General features: G+C 41.3%; 1 protein-coding gene across 2 annotated transcripts in view; it reads left to right on the top strand.

Annotated features, from left to right (window-relative positions):
* nck2a (NCK adaptor protein 2a) overlaps positions 1 to 18,807 on the top strand; it is a 43,953-nt gene that overhangs the window by 16,608 nt on the left and 8,538 nt on the right. For both annotated transcript variants that reach the window (XM_040005426.1, XM_040005425.1), the window contains exon 2: positions 12,714 to 12,955. In XM_040005426.1, the coding sequence (XP_039861360.1) occupies positions 12,730 to 12,955 (226 nt within the window). In that variant the 5' untranslated portion in view covers positions 12,714 to 12,729. The remainder of the gene's footprint in view (positions 1 to 12,713; positions 12,956 to 18,807) is intronic.

Below are 18,807 nucleotides of genomic sequence, written 5' to 3' on the forward strand. Positions count from 1 at the left end.
GCCTTTCTAGCGGCCTCTTCATGGTTCCCATTTGCCTGCGGGACCCCCAGGTACTTGTAACTGTCCTCTATGTCTGCAATGTTGCCTTCTGGTAGTTCAATCCCCTCAGTTCTGACTACCTTCCCTCTCTTTGTTACCATCCGACTACACTTCTCCAGTCCGAACGACATTCCAATGTCATTGCTGTATAGCCTGGTAGTGTGGATCAGTGAATCGATGTCTCGTTCACTCTTGGCATACAGCTTGATGTCATCCATGTACAGGAGGTGGCTGACAACTGCTCCGTTCCGTAGTCGGTATCCGTAGCCAGTCTTGTTAATGATCTCACTGAGGGGGTTCAGGCCTATGCAGAACAGCAGTGGGGACAGAGCATCTCCTTGGTAGATCCCGCACTTGATGGTGACTTGTGCTATGGGCTTGGAGTTGGCCTCTAGTGTTGTACGCCACATCCCCATTGAGTTCCTGATGAAGGCTCTTAGGGTCCCATTGATCTTGTACAATTCTAGGCATTCCAGTATCCAGCTGTGGGGCATTGAGTCATAGGCCTTCTTGTAATCAATCCAGGCCGTGCACAGGTTGGTCAGTCTGGTCTTGCAGTCTCGGCTGACTGTTCTGTCTACCAGTAGCTGGTGTTTTGCGCCTCTGGTATTCTTGCCAATTCCTTTCTGTGTCCCGCTCATGTATTGACTCATGTGCCTGTTCATCTTAGCCGATATGATGCCTGACAGGAGCTTCCATGTGGTGCTGAGGCAGGTTATTGGTCGGTAGTTGGAGGGGACCAGTCCCTTCTTGGGGTCCTTGGGGATCAGGACCGTCCGACCTTCGGTTAGCCATTCCGGGTGTCTCTCGTTAACTAGCAGCTGGTTCATTTGTGCTGCCAGACGCTCGTGGAGTGCAGTCAGCTTCTTTAGCCAGTAGGCGTGAACCATGTCGGGCCCTGGTGCTGTCCAACTCTTCATACTGGAGACCCTTTCTTGGATATCTGCCACTGTGATGGTTACTGGACCCTGTTCAGGGAGGTCGCTGTGGCCTGCCCTCAGATCCACTAGCCACTGAGCATTGCCATTATGGGTTGCGTCCTTCTCCCATATGCTCTTCCAGTATTGCTCCGTCTCCAGCCTTGGTGGTGCTGTTCTCTTATTATTATTGTTCCCTTGCCACTGAGAGTACACCTTTGCTGGTTCTGTGGAGAACAGCTGGTTTATTCTCCTGCCTTCTATCTCTCTGGTGTACCTCCTCAAGCGGCTGGCCAAGGCTGTGAGTCTTTGCTTGGCAGTTTCCAAGGCCTCAGTTATGGACAGCTTGCTGTATTTCTTATGCACCTTCTTTGTCGCACCTTTCTGCAACTCCGTTAGTTGGCTAACCTCCCTCCGTGCTACTTTGATCTTGCCCTCTAGCCTCCTTCTCCATGGAGGGTACTGCCCCTTGTTGCTGTTCAACTTGTAGCCAAGCATCTCGCTGATCACTGCTGCCGTATTGTAGATCAGCTTGTTAGTTTCGGTAATCGTGGTTGTAGGTATTGTCCGTAGTGCTGCATTAACATCATCTAGCAGACCTTCTGAGGGTACTTCACGTAATCTTGGTAAGCGGCTACGGGGGATCCAGGTTTCAAGCTTGGCCATGATCCTATTTTTCAGGTCAGTTCCTCTCACACTCAACGGTCCTTCTCCTATCGCACTTGGGGCTATGTACCCAATCTCGGGTGGGGGTGATGATATCTCCCCCCTGACCTGGCGTCCTTCTTGTTCCAGTAGCCCACTTTTCGTCAGGGTGCCCTGGTTCCTCAACACCTGACGCGGACCTTGTTGATCCGGGCGACGTCCGAGCCGGCATGCCTTCATATTTATCTGTCTCGCTCATGTCTGCGGTAGGCTCGCTTTAGCATAGGGGGTCTAGCCTTAGGACCCTTACTGGATACAGACGCCCCAGGCGGGAATCGAACTTGCGATCCTCTGCTCCAAAGGCGTGTAGTCTATATATATATATATATATATATATATATATATATATATATATATATATATATATATATATATATATATATATTAGGGGTGCAACGATACACAAAATTCACGGTTCGGTTCGATACTTTGGTGTCACGGTTCGATATTTTTTCGATACAAAAAAATGTTCATGCATTTTTAATTTGTCATTTATTAAAATTATAAATATATATTTTAACTCAAAAGTACAGTTTTTAAATTTAACCCTAACCCTTGTGCGTGTTTTTTATTTTGACAGCGAATGCACACCTGCGGACCACTTATGTGCAGCCCTGGTTATTTAGCTCATCATATTGCAGCCACAGAAATTCTTTTGTCCATGAAACCATAAAGCTGCACTTTCTTTTTGCCTTATAGTCTGATTTGTCATAACTTCTCCGTTTTGTGGTAAGCTTTTCTTTGGCTGTCACTTCTTCACCCTGACCTGTCTTATTTGGCTCAGCAGAACTGAAATGCTTTTACACGCTCACTCACATAAGCTCAGCGATTCTCTGCGCGATCAACCTCTCACATGTTTAAGCTTGCTGCGGGAGATTTCACTTGTCATGTTTGCATAGTAAGCTAACGATTAATAAGACGATGTCAGAGGAATTGGTGCACAAATTATCATCACTCACAGATCAGTGCTGTCGCTCTCTACACACAGTTCACACGATTGCAAAGTGAAAGCAAAAAAACAAGCGCAAATTCAAACGCGACTTCAATATGTCACATATTGACAGTGGCTCACCGATGCCAATGACATAATTACCCAGCTACATTTCTGAAAGAATGCAAAAGCATTGACATATATTTTTCCTACAATAGCCCGACGGGCAGGGAAGAGATAGATTTTGGTAGCCCGACTGAAAAAATCGCTAGCTCCGGGACGTCGGGCTAGCGATATTGCAAGCCCTGTATCTGATTGAGGAATCACTCATCTTTGGAAAAGAGAGTTTATTACAGAGAAATGTCTCTTTCCAAAATAAAAGCTATACTATCCGCTACTTCTGGGCTATATTCTCAGCAGCATAAGGAGAATCATGTGCTAACAGCTGTCTAAATGACTCGGCTAAAGTTAGTAGCATGCTTGTTGTTTTTGTCTTTGCACTAGGATGATGTCAGCGTAAATGTGCAGTCATATTCGTTGTGTTCCCACTAGTGCTTTCAGGTTAATCTCGTTGAAATGACCTTAACGCCACAACACGGCAAATCTCCGTTAACGAGCTACCGCCGATCACTCCGTGCATGGGGCTGGGCTAGACGGCAAACACTTTAACGAGCTAACTGCGCTAACACACTAGTTCACACCAATGTAATTGAGCATTGCATGGCACATCCAACATACTGTTTTACTTTAGTCCATGACTCGCTTACCTTCAGGTTCATACGTCACATGAAAACCAAAATAATTCCAAACGCCAGATCTGAATGAGGGTGGGGGAGGTGCCCTGCGCTCTTCCTTCTGACTATGCTGTCTGTGTTGAGCGCTCAGTGGATCTGCGCTCGACAGTGCAGCCTAGGCGGAGTAGTCGAACACAGATTCACTGAGCGCTCAACACAGACAGCATCGTCAGAAGGAAAATTGATAAAATAAATTACAAATGTTGTATTGTTCGATACATATGCGTACCGAACCGAAAGCACTGTATCGAACGGTTCAATATCGATACGAATATCGTTGCACCCCTAATATATATATATATATATATATATATATATATATATATATATATATATATATATATATATATATATATATATATATTAAAAAAAAATAGAATTTTTTTTTCTTTTTAAAAAGTACCCAATTTAAATTTGACATGTTTCCTTCTTGAAGTCACCACCTTGTCCATGTCTGGAGTGATCATGTTTTAGCAATTGTGTCTCAGCAGTGCTTATGTCCTGTATGCCAAAACAACTATTACAACTGTTCAACTTGAATTTAATTTTCAGGAAAGTGCTTGTTACATCTGGTTGGTGGTGGCCAGAAAATACTAGGATTTCTTGTGTGCTGGCATATTTTGATAAACTGGTATGCATCGCAGGTCAGAACCTGGTCCTGGTCTGGTCCAAGGCCATATAATTGAGGTGCACAAGTAGTCTGAAAGGGAGTCGCATATTTTGAAACCTTAAATATGCCATTTTAGTGAGTAACACTTAACAGTCTTAATTATGAGGGCCAGATAAACTCTAGTTTCTGATCTTGATTATACATAGGAACAGTAGTGGTAGAATAGTTATGTTATAACTATATAGTTTATATTTTATGTCTTGCATATTTCCACAACCATATCCATAATCACATACTGTGTATGCTACCATTGTATATAGTGTATTATCTTATTCATTTTATATTTGTTTGTATTTTATTTGTATTTTCCTTCTGATATCTATACCTGAGCTGAGGTAATACAAAAAGTTCCCTGCCGTGGGATCAATAAAGTCTTCTCTTATCTTTTAAGGTGGTTGCAAATGACTTAAGGGACAAGAGTGGGGAAATTCTTCTGAACTTGCCTGAGACATGTCCAGTTTTAAGATTTCAGGGTCAAAGTAATCCACTGATGGTCTGTGTCCCACTAACTTGATTGCTTTGAATGAATTAACGCTTGTTTGAGTGATTTTACAATACTGAAACAGTCTAGAAAGAGCATATTTCTCTTGGCTTCTTTTCATTGGCTCCACGTTAAATCCAGAATTGACTTTAAAATCCTTCTCCTCAAATACAGAACCTTGTCCTTAATAATCAAGTCCCATCTTAATTTAAAGACCTCATAGTACCTTATCGCCCCAATAGAGCACTTTAGTGTCATGATGCACTGAGCATTCTTCCTTCCCACTGTTGCCCAAGTCAACCATCTGTCCTCTGCTTTGGTCTACTGCAATCCACACACATAATGCAGCAGACATGAACACAGGATTAAGCAGTTTTCACACAGGGACTCCATCCCTGAGCTTTTCTAGACATTACTTGACGGAGATGCATTTGAAAACACAAATATGCAACCCAGTCAAATCAGTCGTAGCAACTCTCTAGTATGATGTAGGTCAGTGTGGCGTGAGATTGACTAAAATTGTGATGGTATGAGACAGGGCAGGGAATAATAATAGTAGTTGCAGGTAGCAAGTGGTCATCATGTGTCCTGCATACCTGTATCAGCATAGTCCAAAGCCCTTTCCAGACTGCAATACAATTAACCAATATAAAGGCTTGTTTTTTGAAAAAGCTTAGTGTTTGGGCACCACTTTAGTCTTGACGTGCAGAGCGCAGATCCTTGGAGGCATGGTTTATGGTGAGGGATTAGAAAAATAGTCTGGTGCACTTAATTAAACATGTCTGTAGCTTAAAGCCAGTGCACCATCTTTGGTGTTTGGCTTGGAAGTGACCCTTTTCACACATTTTTTTTCCCCTCTCTTTATCGCTCTCTCTCTCGAGCTTTGTCACAGACACAAACACAGCATCACCTCAGGTGCTTTCTGTCTCCACTCCAATCGAGAGAAAACATTGCCATTGTACATCAAAGCTGTGCTCACTACACTCGCCCCACTGTGCTTTACAATGCTTGCCTTTTGTTGTTCTGCCAAGGGAGATGAATACTATAGTATCACACTGTTAAGGAATAGAAAGTCTATTTTTATGTGAACCAGAGCTACAAAACTGGATAAAACAGATACAAGAAAACAATGCTAATAGGTGATGCCATGGAGCGGGGAGAGGTTGTGCACAGAGGTTTGGGTTATGAAATTTACAGAAAACAAGGTGCACAGTAGAGCAGTGTCATGTGTTTGGAGTGCAGAGAGGTGTGCAAAGTGAACAAGCTCTGCACTGTTATTGAAGGGAGTTAAAGTAGGCGTCAAGGAGTAGAGAAAACAACCCAAGTCTGCTATTTAAGCGTGAAGAGGAGAGAAAATAGGGAATTTAGCAGGAACTTGATGCAGTAGGGATTCAGTGTTGTTTATCATCATTCACTGCAATCATTACGATGGAATAATGATCTAAAATTAACCTTATTTCACTGCTGTGTTGCTAAATTTAAAAAATGCTAATTAAAACAGCAACTCGCATAATGCAATCATTAAAAAAAGTTTAAATAGGAAACGCTTAAGTAGGAAAAACACCACCTGCCATTTGTCTGCAGAGATCATGTGTGATGCAGGGATTGGTAAGGCACATCACGTCCTGCTGTAGTAATCACTGATTTGTTGATTAGTGTATATTGTACAGTTGTATGTTAACATCAACAGATTAAATAACACTTCACATTCAGAACAGATTCACTGTTGTGATTAAGTGTTAAATATGCATTTTTATGTAATTTTTAACATGAAATACATAAGTTATCATAAAATATGTTAACGCCAACCTTGTTCTTTAATGGTGTCTTCATAAGGCATTTGGAAACACTCTTCTGGTTCCACGTTTGTTTTGTTTTTTTGTTTTTTTCTATTTTAAACCCCTGCAAGTGAAAAAGGGACCACCCATGATTATTGTCATGGAGATCGATTCAACAATTTTGGCTCTGTATAGGAGAGAAAAGCTGAAGTCATGACAGAAAATAAAAGTGACATGTGAAAAATTGCTTATAGAGAGGAAGGTCCTGTTAAAGAAGGAAGTTTCTTTCATTGGTTTTTAGGCAGCTTAAGATTTATGGTTGTGTTGTGACACTGCAAGATTGCTTCATCAGTGGTTGAAGTGAACTGGAGTGATTCTTATTGATTATATAAAAATGCACAGTATGCTATGGCAGCTACAAATTTCAATGTATCTATTTTTTTCTTTGTTTTTTCAATTAGTCTTTTGGTGCTTTTGTACACACCCTAAAACTTCCATGACATGGTTTTTGTTTTTGTTTTGTTTTTTGTTTGTTTGTTTTTGTTTTCTGGTTTGGTTTTACTCGCTACCACTGGCACATTCTGTGTATACGCAAAAGGTATCAAAAACCCTTACTAACACTTACAGTGCTTTTAAACAAGCAGGCCCCAAAAGCAAGTCCCTGCTTGTTTGTTTGGCCTTATGTCAAGTGATTTTTTTTTTTTTTTTTTTTTTTTTTTTCCCCCCCATGAGAAGCAGTTAATACTCTCATTAATACAAACACCCAAAGCTTTTAATACGAGTTGACATGCTGGATATAATTTGGCGCTTTTGTGAAGACTATTGCCATCTGTGTGCTGAATGCTCGCGCTCCAGCTCGGCTCATGGGACCAGTCGGATGCTTTTCTGCTAGAGCAGCAGGAATTTTAGTATATTGCTTTCAGAGGGTTAAACAGAAAACTTTCTAAACTCTGTTTTCAGGTGACTGCGTGCACCTGAATTGCACAAGCTCAGCATATTAACTTGTGGCTTGTGTGCATGTAATCGTATTTTGTTTGCGCAACGCAGCAACAAAAAAGCATAATTTTAGTATTTTTGGGGCTGTGTAATTATAGTTTAAATAGATTCACTCTACAGGCACAGAGGATTTGGAACTTTAATCACAGGCTATGTAGTACATAAACTGATCTTATATAGAGGGGGAAAAAAACTTTAAAAGATGCTAAAAAGGTACTGAATGCTAAATGCCCCAATATAAGAATTGAAGTACGTAATGATAGTAGGATGCTTAAGCCTGCCTGTGATTTTTGTTTAATCTCATCCACAAATCCCAAACTTAAAAGCACAGTGCTGGATAGTGTAGCATCACTTTAAAACCTCATACTCGAACATTTATTTGGCTTTACTTTTGGATACTTCTGTTTATATGTTTCTTTTGGGGTCTGCTGCTCGGACTCAATGGAATCATCAGAAAACAGGGCTGGATTTTTAGGGATGTTATTACTAGAGTTGGCTGTGTTTGTTCTCTGGTTTAGATTGTGCTTTGGAAAAGTTGAATTTGATAAAGCCTCCTCTGTCTTCAGATGTTCAGTCATATGGTGTTGTGATAGCAGGCCGGGTTCTATTTGTGTGGTCTGAGTGTGCCTTCTTCTCAGTTCTATTTTGAGAAGACAGCAAGAAGCGCTTTTGGTGTTGTATTCGAGCTGTCCTCGAGTGGTTTGAGTTTGGTGCTTTTTTTTTTTTCTTCTTCTTCTTCTTTTTATTATTTTGATGGCATCCATGTGTATAGCACCCATTTATATATGAAACTGAAGAGCACTCGCCAGCCTCAATACGGAGGCAGATGAGCTCGTGTCATATACCACACCCTCTGAAGGGCTGTGAGAGACAGAAAATGTACTTTGTGTGTGAGTGGGAGATGCACTGAAAGCCTATCGAGAGGATGTAACATATTGCTGTTTAACAACGTAGCTGCCACACTTTTTCACCTGCAAAACTGGGGTAAATGAGACGGCAGCAGGCATACATGTGGAAAATATTGTCAACACTGACTGTATGTGAAAGGCACTGAATGCTGCTCTGGCATGGTTATGTTGCTGGAGACGAATCGTTCTGTGAAGAGGACCATTAGGCCTCGTTAAATTGCAGAGCCTTGTCCAGAGTGGCTGTAGCAGTGAATCTGGCTTCCTCATGTTTCAGTCTGTTCAGTGCACTCCAAATGCTTCCGACACTGATCGCCAGCAGGGAGTAAAGCGGTCCTCCTTCCTGTGAGAAGCAACTATTGCAAACAGTGTGGAGTGGAGGGGGAGGTGGAAGTGTTCTCCCATTGGCTGAATTTTGGCTAGCTTTGACCTGAATGCTGAACACGGAAAGCTCTGCCAGACGTGTTTTTTTTGTTTTTTTTTCCACCCTTTAAACATCCTCTCTTTTTTCATAATCCTCTTTTACTTTCACCCTGTCTTTGTGCACATTTGAAAGGGCCTCTAACACCCCCTTAGAAGGGAGTTGTGAAGTGCTGGTGAAGCCCAGCTCAGCAGTCTGCTGCTCATCTTTTCTCTCATAACTCTCTTAGCTGAATAACGGGGGGTTATGAGAGAAGCACTCAAATGTGTGCCCCCCCCCCCCCCCCCCCCCCCTTTTTTTTTTTTTTTCAAATTCACACTCTCCTAAATTGGTTTATTTTCTTTTCCTGTATATTTGTGTGCGTTCATGCAGAGAGAGACCTTTTTGTTTAGCCACCTGTCTTGTTTGTTAATAATACCAAGGAAGTCATTTGATCCTATTAAATGGCAATTCTTTCTAATTTTCTTTCTTTAGCAGATCCTGTTTTTAAGCTCAGTTCACTGTATCAAAAAAGGCATTCAGACTGATTTCTGTATTAACTGCCTTGATGGATTTCATTGCAACAGCAAGAGCGATGTGGGTATCACAGTGAGCTGTGATACAGCTGCCACTGTGTCATACGTGATAGCTGACGGAGGATGACAGATTTTATTTGAAGCAGCATTGCCATCACTCTGCCTGATGCAAGGATGGCAAAGAGACAGAAATTGGCCTAATGGTTGATAGGTGGTGCAGTGCTCATGATAGGATGGTGGGAGAAAACAGTCACATATTATTCAGTTACTCTGGTGCAATGTGTAACCACATTGTTTTGCTGCTGTTCAGCAGTTGTGCTTTGTATGTTTTGTATTTTCCAACAACTTAAAAAAAAAAAAAATCCAGGACCTAAGCAGTGTCTGCACAGACATCTGGATGGTAGTTTGCAAGGCAGGAAGGCTGTAGCTGTTAGTACGGCTAACTTTAGTCCCAATCTCCACACTATTGCATCATGTCTGTGCAACGTTATACCTACAATTTAAAATGTGGTTTGATTAATGAAGAATGTGATTAACAGTTTCAAATGGATCTTTAATGTTTTAATCAGGCCAGTGTGTCATTGTTACGGAGTTTATACTGATATTTAAGACGGTCTTAGTTTGGATTCGTTTTGTTATTTTGGTTAGCCTTACTATTCGCTTATGTTTTTGCTCAAATACTCTCTGTAGTAAGCTGGTATCAACAGATACATAAGGCTGACTCATTTCGCACTCCCCCATAACATGACGGTACTGTGGCTTTTTTTTTTTTCATGTGTTTTCTACCTGTTTGTCACTGCAGTCTCATCTAATAATCATCAGTTGTTCCTTAATGAGTACTCGCTGGGGTGACACCAGTGGGGTGGAAAAAAGTAAGCACATAAAGTTCAGTTAAGTGCAGCAAGACCTGCTGTTACGCTCTAGAGTCTATACAATGGATTATATGTGACACTGACATTTTGTGATGACAGCAAATCGGTTGAGGGAAGGAGTTGGTTGCATGTTCGCAGCTGTTAATTTGTTTGTCAAAAGTATAACCACGAATGAGCTCGGATCTAGGAATCAGTGTAATTGCTTTTTACTTGATTTGTTCAAATTTAGTTGCGCTACAAGCGTGAAAACGACTTTCAGCTCAAAGGTCTGAGTGAGTGTAACAACCACTCTTGTGTAGAAGTGTGGCCAGATTTATTGCTGTTGAACACTTCTTATGTGCTTTACAATATCTTAAAAGCGACAACTGTACAGCATATAACCAATCAGACTTCCTCGGGTTTAGTGTAATCATGCAACCGAAGTAGCTCGGCCTAGAAGCTGTAGCCTGGGGCAGATAAAGGCCACAGCACGTTCACATACCTCCTGTCTCCTAGAAGAGTTGACGTCACTGTCCCTCATCTTGTCATAAATCTGCCTTTTCACTTCAATTTCCTGCCCTCTCCAAAGAAGCACAGCTGCTGCTTTTCCTGAAAATCAAACTGTCCCTTCTGTCTCTTTTTTTCCTACTGAATTCTTTGTAGTGCACTAAAAGTTGTCACCTCCTGGAAAGTTGAGTAATTTAACTTAGGGTGAACTTAAGCTATAACAGCATTGCACAACCTTCCTCCTTTCCTTTCTTCTGTTGTCCGTGCTCAAGCCCGTGAAGAAATCCAGTTTGACAGCCTTAGTGACAACAAGCAGAGACACATTCATGAGTGCAGATTTCATCTGCTCAAACTGTTGCATTTCAGTTTTTATTGTTCTGTTGCAGAGACAGAAAGCGGCTATTAGATGCTGTCGTGCAGTGACACACAACCCTGCTTTCGGCTGTAACTGTAAGAATGTATTCTGTATCGGCTGCACTGTCTCTGCGGTCGTGGCCTAATTGAAGCAGAATTGAATCTCTCCGGTTGAAAAAACAGCCGGAGCTTTAGAGTGCTTCCATTTGCATTTCATAAAATGTAGCCTACCCAGAAGATATCAATCGTTCCACCAGTAATGGAATCTTTTTATACGGTCTAATTTGTGCAGCTCCTCTTCTCATGAGTCATAAATCTCTTTTGTGGTTGTTCTTTATCTGTGCTATGCCCTCTCATTAAAGACTAAAATGTAAATGATTATAGGCGTAAGGGAATATACAATCCCCCTGCATTATAAATCTGTGCTGCTGATTGTTTCCCTTGTGTCAAATCCATGTACTGTTGTGCTCATATATGCATACATATGCTCCCCATGCTTGTGCTTGTCTGTTTTGAACCCTGACCTTTGTTACTGCTGTAATTCGGTGCCTCACAATAGCTCCCTGATAGCCTTACATTAGATTAGACTGTAGATATCAAACGGGCAGTTTTATTTGATTAAGTTGCTTGGCAATAGATGGCAAAAAAGCTTTATAACACCCTTTTCAACTGTCAATTATTTAACTTATCCGTATCTTCAAAAGGCTCCTTATAATCTCCACTAATTTCTTGTCAGTCATGTCTTGAAGTAATTGAGCTTCCACTTGTAGACTCCTTACTTGGCAGAGAGCTAAATATAAACTGGATTGTTAAGATGGTTCTCATACCATGAGGTGGCTTTTATCACAGAGCGGATTTTCACAAACTGGAGTAAAAAATTCCATCAAACATTCCTTATATCTCTGTGCAGATTTCCCCCAAATTTGGTTGCATCATAAGTGATTCCTTGTCAATGCCTCACGTCGAATGACCTTACCTAAAGCTTGGTGAAGTAGAGCATGTAATTGCTCACTGTCTGTCAGAAAAATCTAATAGGCAAAGTAATGTGGATGTGTGTGCGTGCTGAAGAGGGTGAATTCAAAATGAGCACACAAATTGATTTTGTGTGTTTGTTGTTTTCTACCAAAGAAGTCCTTTGAGAATTATTATTTATTTATTTTGAGGGGTTGATGTTTTTAGCACCGTTATCCTGAAAAAGAAAAAGTTTGCCAGTAAGAATTTCATTAGCAGTTTGAAGAGTTGTTCTAGTCTCCATCCAATGAATTATCTATTTAAATTTTGATTAAATATGACTCACCAACATGAGATTGTCATATTTAGCTTGCTTACGTAATCTAGCCTTCTGATAGACTGGAACCCCCGTACAGGGTGTATGCAGAATAATGCCCAGTGTGAGCTGGGATAAGCGGTTTAATAACTTTGTGCAGGGATGAGTATGGATTATTTTTGTAATGACTTCTTATGTGTCACAGCAGTGCAGAGCCTCACATAAACTCACCTCTAAATTATCCTTTGCATTAGGGGGAAAAATACATATTTTGACGTTTTGTAAAAGATGTTTTTGCAGTCTTTTGTTAGTAATTGTCATTGTTAATAATGTTGGACAGCAAATCTGGTTAATAAGTAACAAAATAACAACTTTATGGTTGTGATTTATAGATTAAATATAACTTGCCTAATGGCTGGAGTCAGGTGATGAGTCAGAAGCAGTATTTCCTTATAATAATTAACTTATGTGCTTACTAATAGCACATAAGTGAATGTGTATACTGATGTACACCATTTGTATGGCAGTTCGCAAAGAGTTTTAGTCCTTGGCTCACTCCAGGTTTCTCTTCCCCCCCCACAGGAGGACTCCATGAAAGATGACAGAGGAGGTGATTGTTGTAGCCAAGTGGGACTACACGGCCCAGCAGGACCAGGAACTTGACATCCGTAAAAATGAGCGTCTCTTCCTCCTGGACGACTCGAAGACCTGGTGGCGTGTCCGCAACGCCTCCAATCAAACGGGATATGTGCCATCAAACTACGTCGAGCGCAAGAACAGCCTGAAGAAAGGCTCACTTGTGAAGAACATCAAAGACACTCTGGGTAAGAGGAATTCAGTCACACGCTGCTTAGAAGTCAAAGGTTGCCTTGTGTGTACAAGTTGCTACTGCCAGGAGATTATTCTCAGTAAAAGCAGAAAATCTCTGCATCCTCTTTTCAATACTCTGTGCGCCGTGGTGGAGGAGATAAGATGCGGTGTTAAACAGATGTCTGTGTGTGTGTGCACTTGTGTTTGCTTGAATTCTCTCTCTCAAAAAAAGTAAAATGATTTCTTCACCATGTCTACCCCCTTGCTGGGAGCTGTTACTGTGCCCTGCAGGGATCTTGTTGAGTTGCCCATTGCTCTCAGCTGTCAGCACTCTTGTCTCTCAGTCCCCATTCGTGACTTGAATATATTAGAAATTACATGTTGCCATAGCTGTCAGCCTGTGACAGGGATTGCAGAGAATATAGTATGGCTAAATGAATTAAATACATTTAACATTCACCACTTAAGCACCCTGATCAAAAATAGAGGTTTTCTTTGTAATAGCCAATTATAAAAACAATATGGATGAAAGACAGCAAAGTTTGTCTGTTAGCATCAAGTTTGACAAACTTTTAAAAGGAAAATAAGTGTAATTCTTTTATGTGCTTGCCTGTCTTGCAATCAAGACATCAACAGAGATATAGTAGAGTTTACATGTGACCTCATGCATAATACAGCAGCTTAAAGTGGCATAGACTGAATATGTGGCACACAGGGCTTTCACACGTGCCGGAGAGCATTGACTTTAACTTTTTGTACAGTAGCGGATGTTGGTATTTTGAGACATTCCTAAATTAACGGTGAGCTCCTTAGTGCGGCTGCACAGTGGAATCTATTTCTGAGCTTTCAGCTACGGCTCCAAAATATGATCTGTGATGGCTGTCAGGCATCCTGGTATTTGTTTAATTTATTATAACTCGTAGCAAGACAAATAGTCTCACAATGGGGTCCTGTTAGAACACGCGCTAGTCGAATACTTGATATCTAAGTTATTTTTACATATTTCTTTTGGACTTTAGGAGTAGGGTGACAAAATGATTGGAGAGAAGTTGCCCCCCGGAGTACAAATGCCACAGAGGTGACCACCGAGAAAAATAGCCTTCACAAATGAGATGGCCGATCGCTTACAGATTTGTGGTGTGTCCTGGTAAACAGCCGACATCAAGAAATAAGCCTGCTCTTGTTTTTTTTGTAGCAGGAAAAGAGCCGGAGGCAGAGCAACACTGAAATTCATCTGTTTTGACACTTTTAGTATGACATACCTTTTTTTGTGAAGAAGAGACTGATATGGTGAGAAGAGGAAAAAATAGAAATGCCTGCTGTTAAATTTTAACCGGGGGGGGGGGGGGATGATCAAGATGCGCAACTGGAATAAAAATAGTAACTGTGTGGCCCTGAAAGGCACCCATATTTAGATTTGAGGGGAGGACAGTGAAGTGGAGAATAGAGAAAGAGCTGAAAGGAGTCTAGCCTAATGCTCTGATTACTCTCAGCTCTGTGGCTACCAGCCCTCGGGGAAACTCTGTAGCCTCATGTGGGCTAGCGTGGCACAGCCTGCCACTGTCACCCTCATAAGAGCTCACTGTGTACAGAGACAATAGCATCCCCTCACTCACTCCCCCACCTCAGTATTGTTCCCATCAGCTCTTTTCTCCGTCACTGTAGGTCTCTGCTTTTCTATGATCAGTGGTTTAATTAGTGGAGAAATCAACCGCCTAATGGTTGTGCGAGAATGATGGATTACCTCTCTGTCCCCTGACTAAGTTACATATCGACTACATCATTATGGCCTAGTTCCATTTCAGTCTAAGTAGCGTGCTTCCAGCTAGTAGCTCTTTAGTGTTAAAAGCCAGAGAAAATTCAATAGGCGAGTATGCTGTCATGATGAAGTGATGAGCAATAGGTGAGGTCGGCCGCTAATGGAACTTACACACTGAAATGGAGAATCTGATTGGCTGGGAGCTTGATTATTTCATCCTCTCAGTAGCCTGGCCTTTTTCTTCTATTTTTCATCTCTTCAGTCAGTCCATTGTATTTATGCAGCATGTTGGTAGTCTATAATTATTGTTATCTTCAGCTTTTCCTTTTCATTTTCTGTGCTTTAATGTGGCTGTATCATCAACATCACTCGAGGCAAAATTGAACTCTAAATGGCTGCGTGCTGCCTTGTGCCCCACTTTGCTCTCCCAGGAAATAAAAACAGTAATGACTAAAAGAATTCAGCTAAAGTCCTACTTAATCCTGAAACTGGGCCAGTACTCAATGTGCAACATATTGAAAAGTTAGATTTCCGTCCACCTGTGGGTTTTTTGTTTGTTTTTTTGTTGTTGTTGTTATTGTTGTTGTCTGTTTGTTTGTTTGTACTGCTGCGATCAGTGAGTGATGGTGCGTGGGTGAATATGGAGCTGTGCAAAACACTTCTTCCTGTCTCAGGTTAAAAAGCGGCATACCCATGGCCCATTTCACTTAGCACTTTTTAATAAACATGGTCATTGTCAGTGCTAGGTTAAATAGACCTGTGTCCTGCTTAAACTATACAAGCTTCAAAAGAATGTGCAGCCATTTCAAGCACACTTTATTAGTCCTCTAGGTCTTGGGTTCTAGCAACTTCTGATCACCCATCTTTTTTAACACAACAGAGTAGGGCTGTTCGATATAATGATATATATCGAATGACGATATAAAAATGTCTATCGTTTCCTATTACGCTACCGTTTGTTTTGTGGTGTTGTGAAATAAACTGTTTACAGCAATGTTTTTTTTCATCGTTTTGATGGTCACTGTAGTGGCTATATTAATTTCTTAAAGTTCTCTCTTTCTCTTATATTTAATATAACCACACTACGGATGGACAAGAGCCTGATTTTACGTGTTGTCGTTAGCAACAATGATGGTAAAACCATCACGTGGCTCCGCTGTCCGCTTGTTTGTTTTCCCACGTAAACCTTTCACAATAAAGCTCAAGATCCTTTTGAGACTTTTCAAAATAAACCGAATCACGTGAAAGAGTATGCAGAGAGTTTACGGATGAGAAGCAAAAAAGAGCCGTCAGGTGCTAAACAATAAACCTTAGACTCAAACGTTGAAAGAAAATGGTGGCCGTTACAACTTATGTCTAAAAATGTATAGTTTCATTCATGGACTCCAGGTAAAGGACACCCAGCTGGAAACACTTCACGCAAGTCGAGTTGCCCGAGATTCACAGAATTTACAGAAAATTTTACATTTTTGTGATTTATATCGTTGTCAGGACAATAAATGTCTTATATCGGGATATGAGATTTTTGTCATATTGCACATCCCTACAACAGAGTCAGATTACCAGCAACTATACTGAATATGTTTTATATGATCTGTAATAGAAGTAGACTTTCAGCAGAACAAAAAATGAATTTTTTAAAATATAAAAGTAATCCAGTTATATTTGTATGCTAATAGATTTATGGGCACAGTACAAATATAAACTGCTAATGGCCAATTGGGCAATACCACACACAAAATGTAAACAAGTGTATGATAAAAGGGGGCCTTTTATCATACACTTTTATCAACCTCATTTGTCTCCTTTGAGCCTTTTGGCAGGTTATGCTGGTGTTAACACACAGTAATGCATTAAGATCCCCATGGCTCACTAGTGGTATACTGGTGTCCATAGCTGCTTCCCATGGCACTCATATCAACAGAGCAACGCTGCTATAAAAAACAAACAAAAAAAACCACACACACGCACACGCATTGCTCACATGTGATTCACTTCAACTACTCCTAAATCATACCACTCGATGAGTCAGTGCCAATACTTTCCTCCAGGACCAGGTATTGCTTTTTGATTGTTGCACAGACTTGCTGCTGGGCAATGTTGGATTTTGTGGACTTATTTATTACAGTAACTTTCCCCTCAACTGTCCTCAACTCTAAGTTATAGAGTGAAGCAATATGCTGCAACATGCAGACACTGAGGCTTTCATCAACTCACTTCCCTCTGAGTTGAAGTCCTCTGGGCTTGAAAATCGAGTCTTCTTTCAGAAGATGAAGAGGTAGGTGAACTTTGGGAGTGAATGTGTGGGAGGAGAGAATAAAGCCTGCTGCTGCTCAAACCAGTAGGCCAGTGCCTTGAAGTGGAAATGACTAGGGGGGAAAAATGTGCACCTGAGAGGTATGTGTACCTATCTAGGATGGGTACCATTGCTTTCTATCATTCAGTTATAGGTCACTTGTACATTAATGTTCCTAATGACTTAATAGAGACCCCTGACCGTGATCGGTTTTTCACGCATGTGCTCAAGAGTTCTTGGTGTGTGGCAACAAGCATTGCCAGAATCAACTTTTTAGTTCACTGAGCTGTTATTACAAAACACACAGAGAAAAATCTATACAGTGTCGATAGACATTGTTCACAACTGGGCTTTCTCACACATGGTGCTCAGCAGGGTATAGTCGGACAGGTTCTTAGTACTGGAAGTACTCTGGTTTAGTTGGAGAAGCTGCCTGGTTAGAACATGCAGGAGGGAGGACACATGATGCCCACTCGTTTGCTCTGAATTAGACAATTGTTGCTGGTGTTCTTAAACGGGCACAGTTAGTGATTACTCGGGGATTATACTAGAGATCTGTCAGGTTAAAGACCATTGGATGCCTATAGAAATACGGTGGTGCAGTGCATGTTTGAATGAGACTCTAGTCGATTGCCACCACAGCTTTTAACATAAAAGCAACATTTCCGCTAGGAAAGAAATTAACCCTGGCATCTTTGACTGGGCGCTACACTAGTGAGGTACAGACTGAACAGCTGAGCCGTTTTTGGCTTCGGTCCATATATGTACTTGAACGAGGGAGAAACACTGTAGAATTCATTTCCCACTTTATAGCGCGTATCAGTGTTAACTTGCCAAAGGATGATTTAGCCTCTTTGACAAGTAAACCCCCCCACCCCGTGCAGTCAGGTGTCTTTACTTGGGTGGTGTGTGTATGTCTGTGTGTTTAAATATCCGTAAAGGTTCACCTGAAATGGGCCCAAGAGTCTAGTAGTTGGATTGCAGTCACTGGATACAGAATATTCCCCCATACACTCATACACACACACACAGCTATCAGATATATGCTATCCATAAACATGATCTGTTTGTTATTCCTATCTCATCCCTCTTCTTTGCATTTTTGTCAGCTGTGGCCTCTGATGTGCCTGGTCTCCTGCATGTTTTGTGTATGTGTGTGTGTGGAACAGCTGCCAAGGGACCCCTTGTCTCTCTTCACTCCACTTCTTCTCTCCTCCCTCTCTCTGCCAACAAGTTTCATGGTACTCTGTGTGAACCCTGCAATTTTCAAAACAATGTAAATGTTCTATTCAGCAGTGACATTTCAGCTTGCTCTGTGGCACAAATGGGTGATTAGCTGTCAAGATGCTCACTTCACTCATTAGTGGCACACATGAGCATATGACACAAGCCTCAACTGTCAAGTAAATGGTGTAAATGTTGTCAGCCGTGTGGCATATCATTATTATTTTAACATGAATTTGAGAAAAGAGGAGACCTCCTTGGTTATGTTCAGCTCAGAGACTTTAACTTGAGGTCTCACTGAAGTGCACGCGCGTTTTTAAATACTTCTCTTTGAAAGTATGTGAATGAAAAAGTCAGAGACAGGTAAGACAGGAGTTGACTTTGATCCTAGATATGCCTGTCATTATCAAGGCCCATGGTGGCTGCTCCAGTTTTCATTCCCTGTCAGCACCAACTATTTTCAGCCTTTTGATTTAAATAGATGTGTGCACGGCCTGTAGATGATGTCGTCAGAATACCAAGCAGATAATGAGCTTTCATTTCAATCCTTATGAGTAGCGGGGGTGCTCGGTGTGAGTGGAGGAGTA

The sequence above is a fragment of the Simochromis diagramma genome, unplaced genomic scaffold (assembly GCF_900408965.1).
Source record: "Simochromis diagramma unplaced genomic scaffold, fSimDia1.1 OVJJ01000501.1, whole genome shotgun sequence".
NCBI lineage: Eukaryota > Metazoa > Chordata > Actinopteri > Cichliformes > Cichlidae > Simochromis > Simochromis diagramma.